The 12962-nt window shown below is 39.0% G+C and overlaps 1 protein-coding gene across 2 annotated transcripts in view; it reads right to left on the bottom strand.

The window, feature by feature from the left end:
- C9H1orf21 (chromosome 9 C1orf21 homolog) overlaps window positions 1–12962 on the bottom strand; it is a 254983-nt gene that overhangs the window by 38252 nt on the left and 203769 nt on the right. For both annotated transcript variants that reach the window (XM_030818756.1, XM_003264455.3), the window contains exon 4: window positions 319–395. In XM_030818756.1, the coding sequence (XP_030674616.1) occupies window positions 319–395 (77 nt within the window). The remainder of the gene's footprint in view (window positions 1–318; window positions 396–12962) is intronic.

Consider the following 12962-nt stretch of genomic DNA (forward strand, 5'->3'; position numbering starts at 1 on the left):
ATAGAGACCAAAATCTGCAGATGCTCAAATCCCTGATATAAAATGGTATAGTATTTGCATAACCCCCACACATCCTCCCATATACTCTAAATCATCTCTAGATTACTTATAATACCTAATGAAGTGCCTACACATCACTTCATTCACATGAATTCAACATAGTACTTGGTGTGTGGCAAGTTCAAATTTTGTTTTTTGGAACTTTGTAGAATTATTATTTTTTGAATATTTTTGATCCATGGGTAGTTGAATCCACAGATGCAGAATCCATGGATATGGAAGGCCGACTATATAAGGAAAACAGAAACTAGAACTTACTTTGCTCTGGGTTGATGAACTAATCCCGGAACCTCTTTATTAGTTTTAAGTCTTACATTTGAGCTGGCACTTTTTTCCTGAAACACATAAACACACACATGTAAAAGACAGGATTAGAATCCACAATTAAACAAGTGTATGAGTTTTCATCACGGAAAGGTTCAATCTGTTTGGGGCCCTATACTATGGCTGGTTACCTCACAAGGGCAAAAGTCCTTGCAAAGATGACACACAGAACAGGTAGAACCTGCCAAACAGGGAGCATTGCTATGAAAAGAGAAATTAGCTTTATAACAACTGTGACTCTGTTTAGAAAACAATGTACAGTTAATATTTAATTCTTTAACACTAATAGTAATGAATCAAAGAACAGAAGATCTAGTGTCAAGAGAAACAGCAGCAATACAATCACAGCCTTTGTTCACTTGCTCAGGTTAACTGACTTCCGTGCAATTTATTTGTCAAAGACAACTGCACTTACTGAGATGTAAAGTTTGTTGAAGGCCCTAGCCGTGACAGGAACAGGAACATGACTAAAACCCACGACAAATGCTGAGATTGAATTCAATTGAATTACTACAATTCAATCCTAGCCTGTATTCAAGAAACACTTCTTTGGCTTTTAGCCTGACCTAATTTCTTATTCCCAATAACTAGCCACATGGGAAGGAAATACTCTCAAATCTTAAAATGCTAGTATATCAGTAAGGACACGATCTCAATAATACCACTGCTCTGTGTTTTTCAACATTATCTTAAAAAGATATTCAAGGTGCTTTATAATTTGCTCACAAAACATACCCCTGAAATGAAAGGAAAGACCACTCTGAACCTATGTAACAGGTGACTATATACACTCGAGGAACTTGAGGTAAGGCCACAATTAAAGGCCAAATCTAGAGTGAGGAATAAAAACTGCCATGGGCCAATGCAACATTCTCATCACATGCAGAGTGATGTGGGATGACACATAAAACAGATGGTTCCCCAAATGAGCTCTTTTTGAGGTCGTATTTCTCCTAGGACAGCAGAAGCCACTTAAGTCAGTGAAACTCCAATGACTTACATATTCTGGTTGTTTGTTATTAACCATCAAACATGAGCTTATGTGCCTATCATCAGTACTCCAAAAAATATGTGATTTTGTTTGTTTTCTTTTAGGAAAAGAAACAATCATAAGTTTCTTGCAGTCTATCTTACCTTCTTTACCTTATACTAACTTAAGAGAATGTTTACATGAACATTTAAGAAGGATAAAACATATTGTTCTGTCTGCTGACGTATGTCAGGAAACAGCAGATGAACACTCCTAATCTTTTACAAAGCAGGTGGGAAAAATTAGAAAACCTGAATGCACTCACACCAGAAGGGCAGGGCCCACGTCCTTTCTTTACTACATGGGGTAAGCGGCCTGGCACTTCATGGGAGGCACTCAGCAAATACTGGTGAATGAATGAACGATGTCAACAAGTCATTCACATGTTTTTAAAAGTTAGAGGTTAAGAATAGCTCAAATGTAGTCTCTTTGTAGGACTGAAGTTGTAATTTCCTTCCAAGTTGGTCCTTTTCTCCTTTAAATCTTATGTTGTCTTAAACACTGAAAATGAACAAGACCTTATCCGCTTTCTCTTTCACGTAGTTTCCGCAACTCTTTGAGCTTAAAAGAAATGCACTATAATTTTAAACATTGCTGAGGCAGGAAAGTGACTTCTAATTCTAAAAATGCAAAGGATATACAGTGGTATGTTGTTTATATTCCATTTATTTAACTGTACCCTTGAAAATTATGTTGCCTCAGCAAGTCTTTCTTAAAAACCCATTCTGTGGTTGCTAAGTAAGGAAGGATCTCCCCAAACAACAGAGGCTCAATGGACGGGCAGGACTGAGAAGAAGCCGGCCCTCAGTAACGCATCACTCCCAGGAGTGCGCTTCCAGGGCCAAAAGTGAGACAGAGGCAACAGGAAGAAAAGCAGTTTAGGATTTCCCATATAATTCCAAAAAAACTTTCTTCTACTATGTATTTACAATGTGTTTGCTCAGTTTTACAAATTTTCACTCACCAAGACCAATAATAACCACTCACTGAGCACTTACTGTTAAGTCAGGCATTATTCTAAGCACTTCCAAATATTAATTCATTTTAACATTCACTAATATTTATATATATTAACTCACTGTTATGCCTACAATACCTCTCATGGATGGGTACCATTATTATCCCCATTTTACAGATGAGGAAGCTCAGGCATACAGCGGTAAAGCACTTACCTGAGACCATACAAGTAATAAGCAGTAGCACGGGGATCTGAACCCAAGCAGTCTGGCCCCAAACTCCAGTTTATTCGCTACTAGGCCAGCATTTCTCAAACTTTTTAGTATCAAGACCCTTTTACCTATAATTTCCAAATTTTGACACATTTCATTGTACAACATAAAAAAATCCCATTTGTTAAAATCACCATCAATCTCATCAGAAAACCATTGACTGAAGCTGTCAAGCTCATGGTAGTGAATATAAGTTTTCCAAACTTCTAGATTTTGTTTAAAGTTTGAATTTTATCACTGGCAAGAGATACTATCAGTTATTTTTCTTGAAGTGTCAGGCTCTCTTATTCTTTTTTAAGAAAATGATTTACCAAATACCAGGTCTGAATATGCATAATTTATCTGCCAGAGATATATATTTTTAAAATAGAGATGTCCCATAAAAAACAACTCCTAGTTCAGCTTTCAACTCAATCAACTACAGAGATGCTTTTCTCCATGATAACCATCTAACTTGGACATGCAGAAGAAATGCTTTATGCATACTTCCCATTTCATCACACAGGCTATTAAAAAGATATGCATCCAAAGTCTCAGGATACAAAATCAATGTACAAAATCAATGTATACCATGGCTGGGCACAGTGGCTCATGCTTGCAATCCTAGCAATTTAGGAGGCTGAGGCAGGCAGATTATGCGAGGTCAGGAGCTCCAGACCAGCCTGGCCAACATGATGAAACCCCATTTCTACACAAATATAAAAATTAGCCAGGCATGGTGGTGTGTGCTTCTAATCCCAGCTACTCGGGAGGCTAAGGCAGGAGAATCGATTATGACCTGCAATCCAGCCTGGGCAACAGAGCAAGACTCCGTCTCAAAAAAAAAAAAAAAACCCGTACAAAAAACAAAAATCACTAGCACTCCTATACACCAACAACAGTCATGCCAAGAGCTAAATTAGGAATGCAGTCCCATTCACAATACACACACACACACACACACACAATTTCTAGGAATACAGGTAAGCAGGGAGGTGAAAGATCTCTACGAGAACTACAAAACACTGCTCAAAGAAATGAGAGATGACACAAGTGGAAAAAACATTCCACACTTATGGATAGGAAGAATCAATATTGTTAAAAAGGCCATACTACCCAAAGCAATTTATAGATTCAATGCTATTTCTATTAAACTACCAATGTCTTCACAGAGCTAGAAAAAAACCATTTTAAAATTCATATGGAACCAAAAAAAAAAAAAAAGGCCAAATAGCCAAGGCTGTCCTAAGGAAAAAGAACAAAGCTGGAGGCATCATGCTACCTGACTTTATGCTACAGGACTACAGCAACCAAAACAGCATGGTACTGGTACAAAAACAGACACATAGACCAACGGAACAAAATAGGAACCCAGAAATAAGCCTGCACACCTACAACTATCTGATCTTTGACAAACCTGACAATAACAAGCAATGAGGAAAGGATTCCCTATTCAATAAATGGTGCTGGAATACCTGGCTAGCCATATGCAGAAGCTTGAAACTGGACCCCTTCCTTACACGATATACAAAAATTAAGTCAAGATGGATTAAAGACTTAAATGTAAAACCCAAAACTATAAAAACCCTGGAAGACAACCTAGGCAATAGCCCTCTGGACATAAGAATGGACAAAGATTTCATGACAAAGACCAAAAACAACTGCAACAAGAGCAAAAATTGACAAATGGGATCTAATTAAACTAAAGAGATTCTGCTCAGCAAAAAACAAACAAACAAACAAAAAACTGTCATCAGAGTAAACACACAACCTACAGAACAGGAGAAAAATTTTGCAAACTATGCATTTGACAAGGTCTAATATCCAGCATCAACAAGGAACTTAAACAAATTTACAAGAAAAAACCCCCAAACAACCCCCATTTAAAAGTGGACAAAAGACACGAACAAACACTTCTCAAAAGAAGACAGACATGCAGCCAACAATCATACGAAAACAGTTTAACATCACTGATCATTAGGAAATGCAAATCAAAACCACAATGAGATACCATCTCATATCAGTCAGAATGGCTATTAAAAAGTCAAAAAATAACAGATGCTATTGAGGTTGTGGAGAAAAAGGAACACTTATACACTGTTGGTGGGAGTGTAAATTAATTCAACCATTGTGAAAGACAGTGTAGCGATTCCTCAAAGATCTAAAAACAGAACTACCATTTGACCCAGTAATCCCATTACTGATTATATACCCAAAGGAATATATATTGTTCTATCATACAGACACATGCATGCACATGTACACTGCAGCACTACTCACAATAGCAAAGACATGGAATCAACCCAAATGCCCATCAGTGGTAGACTGAATAAAGAAAATGTGGTACACAAACACCACGGAATACCATGCAGCCATAAAAAAGAATGAGGTCATGTCCTTTGCAGGAACATGGATGGAACTGAAGGCCATTATCCTTAGCAAAATAACAGAGGAACAAAAACCAAGTATCACACGTTCTTAATTATAAGTGGGAGCTAAAAAATGAGCACACATGGACACATAGAGGGGAACATCACACACTAGGACCTATTAGAAGGTGGAAGGTGGGAGGTGGGAGAGGATCAGGAAAAATAACTAATGAGTATTAGGCTTAAGACCTGGGTGATGAAATAATCTGTACAACAAACCGCTATGACACGCATTTACCTATGTAACAAATCTGCATGTGTCCCCCTGAACTGAAAATAAACGTTAAATAAAGGTATGCACACAAGCCACAACATTTTATAAAATTAAATAATTTTTACTGCTTCATTGAGAGCATTCTTAAGTGAAAACAGCAGTGGAGAATATAATGTCTACTAATAAGGTTTGATGCCAATGCCTTGGTTTAGGCTAAGGCACCAGCAGTTTACCTTACTGTTGCTGTTTTAGCATCAGTGCACATGTCAACACCATGAAAAAAGCAAACAGCCTCTTAGTATCATCAGGAAAATGGCTTCAAGAACTCCCTGAGAAAGTCTCAGGGACCCCCAGACCACACTTTGACCATAGCGCCTCTCTATTTCTTTTGCACAGAAAAGAACTATTAATTATTTAATTATGCTATATGCCTTATTTTTAAAAACAAATATTTAACAGCCTTATGGGGGTAAAATTTACATTCTATAAAATTCCCCCACTACAACCACATGATTAAATAATTTTAGTAAATTTATAGAGCTATGCAGTCATCACCACAATCCAGTTTCAACATAGAGCCATCATCCCAGAAAGTTTCTTTATCACCATTTACAGGTGTTCTCTGCTCTCATTCACAGTGCTGGGCAACCACAGATCTGCTTTCGGTCTCCAGAAATTTGCCTTTTCTAGATTCATATCATGAATTCACACAATATTTAGCCTTTTGTGCCTAGCATTTTTCACTTGGCATAATGTTTTTGAGATTCATCCAAATTGTAGCATATAACAGTAGTTTATTTTCACTGCTAAATAATATTCCAATGTATGGATACACCACATTTTGTTCATCTCCCTATCCCTTGATGGACACTGATATTGTGTTCAGTTTGTGGTTATTATGAATAGCAATGCTATGAACATTCAGATAGAAGTCTTTTTGTAGACATGTTTTCATTTCTCTTAGGTAGATTCCTAGGAGTAGAACTGCTAGATTACATAGTAAGTTTATGTTTCATTATTTAAGACATTCCAAACTGTTTTCCAAGGTGGCTGCCCCATTTTACATTCCCATCAACAATGCACAAGGGCTGTAGTTTCTCCACATCTGCACCACCAACACCTGGCATTGTCTTTCCAACTATTGTCATTCTAGGTAGTGTGTAGTGGAATCTCACTGTGGGTTTTATTTACTTGAAAAACATGATTTTTTAAGGCTTGTTATATTGGTGTATTCTCCAGAAAATCCACCTTGGGAGCATGTGTATACTTAACTTACTGGTTGGCATATTTGCATAAAGAAGTCAGTTTTATATTTGTTTATAAACATTTAACTTCTACTTTGGGATTTGTGTGTTGGGAAAGGGTAGGTTTAAAGAGATCTGCTTTCTTAAAAAAAAAAAAGAAGAAGAACAAGCAAACAAACCAACAGGGCTGGAAGGAGGAGGAAGGAGAAAGTGGTGGGAGCAGTGAGACACGTGGTTCTCTATCAGCAGCAGCTCAGATGAAGCAGACCCAGCAGAGGGGGCTGAGAGCCATGCAATATCTGAGGTGCTCCAGAAATAAGAAAAGAGAATAAATACGAGATGACAGATGAAGCAACTAAGATATTGTTTCTCTTAGCAAGAAAAAACTATTTTGATGGTATTTGACGCCTGTGAACTAAGTATGCTCCCTAAAACAAACTGAGACCAACTGCGACTAAGATAAAGGCTTTTGACAGGGTCTCCACAGGCAGTTCGTTTTTCATCAGCCATCCACAGTTGAATCAGAATCATCTGGGATGTGTGTTAAAATAGTTTCCCAGGCCCCACTCAAGACATCCCAAGTGGGAGTCTGTGGAAGTGAAGCCCAGGAATCTGCATTTTAAACAAGAGTCTTAGGTTATTCTTCACTGAAAAAAGTTTGAGAACGTCTATTTCAGCGGAAAGATCCTTTACACTTAGTATTTCCCCATTTGGCTCTCTACAGAGCCAGCTTTCAACCTAAGCCTTGGGGCTCCGTGGAGCTGTCTCAGGGTCGACAGGGAGACCCACCAGACCAGCAAACTCTTAACTTTTTTTATTATTAATATTTAGGGGCTCCATCAGTTGGGAAAAACATCCATTTCTCAAAAATGTTTGCAAACTACTGTCAGGTAGTGACAGATTTATTTAAAAAGCAAATCAAACAATTTTTTCCTTTGCTTGAAGTAATTTTATTTATGAATAGAATACACTTGTCAGTGTCTAGAGTAAACTGATCATTCTCTTCTTAGTCTCTCTGCTGCTGAAGACCGTCAAACTCACTATACTTATGCTGTTGTCGCAAGCTTCCCAATCCCTTATTCCCTTTGGTATCTCCCAAAGGGAAAGTGAAAATACCAAGAGGATCTTCTTTAAAACATTCCCGGCCGGGCACAGTGGCTCACGCCTGTAATCCCAGCACTCTGGGAGGCCGAGGCAGGCGGATCACCTGAGGTCAGAAGTTTGAGACCAGCCTGGCCAACATGGTGAAACCCCTTCTCTACTAAAAGTACAAAATTTAGCCAGGCGTGGTGGCATGTGCCTGTAATCCCAGCTACTTGGGAGGCTGAGACAGGAGAATCTCTTGAAACCGGGAGGTGGAGGTTGCAGTGAGCTGTGATCAAGCCATGGGACTCCAGTCTGGGTGACAGAGCAAGATTCCGCCTCAAAAAACAAAACAAACAAACAAAAAAATTTCCCTCAAACCTCACCTTCTTAATTCTGAAGGGAACAACACCCATGTTCAGGATGCCGACTGAAAGCAATTGTCTGCAATGAATGGAACTGCTTTTCTCCTGTCACCTCTTTACCTTTTTTATCCCACTTAGTCTAAGAAAGCTGCTGCCCTGTAAGGTTCCCTTTGCAAATTGGTTCTGAATTGATAGTGTGGAGAGGGATCTCATTTTCTTTTTCTGGGTCCAGCAATAGTTAGTCTGTCTTACAGAGAAATCTCAGGGGCCAGATAGATGTTGGAGGCCTAGAGAAAAGTAGTGGGGATTAGAGTATCGGCTCCTGGGACTGCTGATGAGTGCCCTACACAGAGAGGAGACACAGAAGCACTAAATTGGGACTCTCAAAGGGTGTGCCCTGCACACAGACTGTGAGCATGTGTGTGTGTACATTTGGACAACTGCATTTCAGAAGCACATGAAAACCAGAAAAAATAATTTGACAATTAGAAGCAAGAGGTTTGTGGGGAAGTACACACACATTTTAAAAATTTGGCTATAAAATAAATAATAATTCTAGCTTTTGGGGAGTAACCCATAGGATGTAATCGCTAAGAAAACAATCCCATTTGATGTCTTATACTTGATTTCTCAAGTGGTATTAACATGAGAAAGGACACTGTCTCCTTCAAATACAAAGGAATTTTATCTTGTCTTCTGAATGATGGTGATCAGAGAAGCCACCTTGACTCTCAGAATTTCGGGATGTTTACAAATGAAAAGGCCCAAGCTGCCAGATTCAACTATTAACTCAAGCCACCAGTATCAATACAATTACCTGAAGTCAACACTTCCATTACAATTACCTGTCCACAGAGATTATTAGAGTTATTAGTATTTTGTTACAATTATTTAGTAGTAATAAAGTTGGCATGTAAAGTCTCGGCTTTTTGGAAGTCATTTTTCTACAAATTAAAATACAGCCATGTATCTCATTTGATATCAAACAAACATGAAGTGGGGCAAATCAGTTTTAAAGCCCCTAACATTTTTCACAAAGTTGCTTTTCAAGGTAGACTGCAAACATTTACAGTCTTAAAAAAGTAAACAGAGTTGTAAAAAATTGCTCAGAACAGATTTGATTGCATACCAACAAATTTTTTAAAAGTCATTAAGTTACCATGTCAATAATTAAAATAAGCTATGATATAAATTCCACTGGGAATTATAAGTTAAGGCTGTTTTAAAAAGATAATATATCTCCAAGTTTTTCAAAAAAGCATTATATACACACACAGAAAATCAATGAACTTGGAAGAACCACATTCAGTTTTATCAGTCAGAATAGGGTAGGTTATGCTGTAGTAAAAAATGACCCTCAGTATTAATTTTTTTTTTTTGAGACAGGGTCTCCCTCTGTCACTCAGGCTGGAGTGCAGTGGCACGATCTCGGCTCATGGCAACCTCCGCCTCCCAGGTTCAAGTGATTCTCCCACCTCAGCCTCCTCCTGAGTGGCTGAGATTACAGATGCATGCCACCATGCCTGGTTAATTTTTGTATTTTCAGTAGAGATGGGGTTTCACCATATTGGTCAGGCTGGTCTGGAACTCCTAATCTCAGGTGATCCACCTGCCTTGGCTTCCCAAAGTGCTGGGATTACAGGCGTGAGCCACCGCGCCCAGCCAATATGAATTGTTTATCTCCTGCACACACTACACGACCAGCACAGGATGCAGGATGGCTCTGCTTAATCTAATCACCCAGTGACTTGGGTCAATGGAGGCCCCATGTCAACAGGTGCTTTTATAATCATCAAGGCGGGAGCTCGGCAAGGGTTAGATGTTCCTACTTACTTGGCCAAAGCATGTCACAGGACCACATCTAAATTCAAGAGACAGGAAAAAATATATAAGGGGTTTTCAAAAAAGTTCATGGAAAATATGTATTATGAAAAAATCATGCATGGATTTCAAAATTTTTTCTACCAAAATAAATTTGTACTGACTAGTTATAACATGTTTGAACAGAATCTAGTTCAAGGCACTAAGAAGGATAAGATATCAGTTTGAAAACAGCCCCTAACAGAGCAATATGAATTTTACTAAAACTGAAGCAAGAACAATTTATGGTGAAGCTTGAGTGAAAGAATGGTGAAATCATTGACGCTTGATGAAAAGTTTATGGGGACAATGTCCCAAAGAAATCAGCAGGTTACAAGTGGATAATTCATATTAAGAAGGGATGAGATGATGTTGAAGATGAGGCCCACAGGGGCAGACCATCCACATCAATATGCAAGGAAAAAATCAATCTTTTTCATATTTGAGGAGGACCAATGATTAACAGCAGAAACAATAGTCAACATCATAGACATCTCAATTGGTTCAGCTTATGTAAGTCTGACTAAAAAATTCAAGTTGAGTAGACTTTCTATTTGATGGGTGCCAAAACTGTTGCACCCAGATTAGCTGCAGACAAGAGCAGAGCTTTCAATGAAAACTTTAAATAAGTGAGATCAAGAACCTGATCCGCATTTCCCCAAAGGATTGTAACAGGAGATGAAACGTGGCTTTACCAGTACAATCCTGAAGACAAAGCACAATCAAAGTGATGGCTACCAAGAGGAGGAAGTGGTCTACATAAAGCAAAAGTGAACCAGTCAAGAGTCAAGGTCATGGCAAAAATTTTTAGGGATGTTCAAGACATTTTGCTTGTTGACTTTCTGGAGGGCCAAAGAATGATAACACCTGATTATTAGGAGAGTGTTTTGAGATTGTTTTGAGATTGTTTTTCTCCAATGCTTTTGGAGAAAAATGCCCCAGAAAACTTCACTAGAGAGTCCTTCTCCACCATGACAAGGCTCCTTCTCATTCCTCTCATCAAGCAAGGGCAATTTTGCAAGAGTTTTGATGGGAAATCATTAGGCATCCACCCTACAGTCCTGATTTGGCTCCTTCTGACTTTTTGTTTCCTAATTTAAAAAAATCTTTCACACGAGGGGTAATCTCTACTTTAAGAAAATCTTGGGCTGGGCTCAGTGGCTCATGCCTGTAATCCCAGCACTTTGGCAGGCTGAGGTGGGTGGATCACAAGGTCAGGAGTTAGAGACCAGCCTGACCAACATGGTGAAACCCTGTCTCTACTAAAAATACAAAAATTAGCCAGCTGTGGTGGTGCGTGCCTGTAATCCCAGCTACATGGGAGGCTGAGGCAGGAGAATCACTTGAACCTGGGAGGTGGAGGTTGCAGTGAGCTGAGATCGTACCACTGCACTCCAGCCTGGGCGACAAGAGCGAAACCCCATCTTAAAAAAAAAAAAAAGAAAGAAAAGAAAAAAAAGAAAATCCTGACGGGATGCTGAAGTGGGAGGATTGCTTGAGCCCAGGAGTTCAAGACCAGACTGGGCAACATGGTGAGACCTCGTCTCAAAAGAAAAAAACAAAAAAAACCCCAGCTTATATCAAAAAAAGTATCTTTAGGTCAGGTGCAGTAATTCATGCCTATAATCCCAGCACTTCGGGAGGCCGAGGGGGGGAGATCACTTGAGGCCAGGAGTTTGAGACCAGCCTGGCCAACATGGTGGAACCCTATCTCTACTAAAAATACCAAAAAAAAAATTAGCCAGGCATGGTGGTGCACTCCTGTAGTCCCAGCTACTCAGGAGGCTGAAGCACAAGAATTGTTTGAACCCAGGAGATGGAGGTTGCAATGAGTCGAGATGGAGCCACTGCACGCCAGCCTGGGCAATGGAGTGACTCTGTCTCGAAAAAAAAAAAAAGAACTTTAAAGGGCACCCATTTTTATTCAGCTAATATGTTAAAAAAAACTGCATTGATATAGTTAAATCACCAAGACCCTCAGTTCTTTTTTTTTTTTTTTTTTAACCTTCACAAGAGGATGGATGCCAGGTCCTCAGTTCTTTAGTGATGGACTAAATGACGGATATCATTGCTTACAAAACTCTCAAACGTGACAGAGTTTATGTTGAGAAAGTTTATATTTTTATTTTTTAATTCCCTTTATACAATCCTACTCTTGTGCTTGGAAGGAGAATTGGAATATTTATGGATAGCCTTAATAACTACCATAATGCTAATTAATAAAATATGTATGTATTCTTGATCACAGAACTACCTAACTAACTAAGATTAATCATAGAGGTCTCCTCTTCTTGGTAGTCTGATATGCAACTCTGTCAAGTATCTTATTTGTTACAAACATATGTGTATTTCACAGAAATATAGAAAAAACTGTATTGATGATTTAAATTGGCCCAAAATGCCATTTGGAGCTTAAACTTCAAAACAAACTAAAAGTACTTGATTAGCTTACTGTAGTGGATCAGGACTAGTCAATTATGCTAAATGCCACTTGGACACAATAAAATGGAAGAGAGACAAAATCTGTGGTTTATACCCCAGAAAGCTGCATACATACAACCCTACCTTGTTTTCTCCATTTCTAATTTCTCCTCTCTGATTATCAAACGAGACAAAACACATGTGAATGGGAATCACATTCACTGTGATCCAAAATAAGACCAAAGATGTTAGAAATTGAACTACTAACTATGCCTGTTGCCTGGTCCCCAGGACCTGCACTTAAGACCTGACTACTGGCCAGGTGTGGTGGCTTACACCTGTAATCCTAACACTCTGGGAGGCTAAGGTGGGTGGATCACGAGGTCAGGAGTTCAAGACCAGCCTGAACAACACAGTGAAATTCTACCTCTACTAAAAATAAAAAAAATTGGCCGGGTGTGGTGGCAGGCGCCTGTAATCTCAGCTACTCGGGAGGCTGAGGCAGGAGAATTGCCTGAACCCAGGAGGTGGAGGTTGCAGTGAGCTGAGATGGCGCCACTGCACTCCAGCCTGGGTGACAGTGTGAGACTCTGTCTCAAAACAAACAAACAAACAAACAAAAACAAAAAAACCTGACTACCACAGAATAAACATGCTTTAAAACTAGATTTTTCTGGTGGGTAAAAATATAGGCAGAAAAATAAAATTACATTGATAAAAGTTA

The sequence above is a fragment of the Nomascus leucogenys genome, chromosome 9 (assembly GCF_006542625.1).
Source record: "Nomascus leucogenys isolate Asia chromosome 9, Asia_NLE_v1, whole genome shotgun sequence".
In the NCBI taxonomy this organism is placed as follows: domain Eukaryota; kingdom Metazoa; phylum Chordata; class Mammalia; order Primates; family Hylobatidae; genus Nomascus; species Nomascus leucogenys.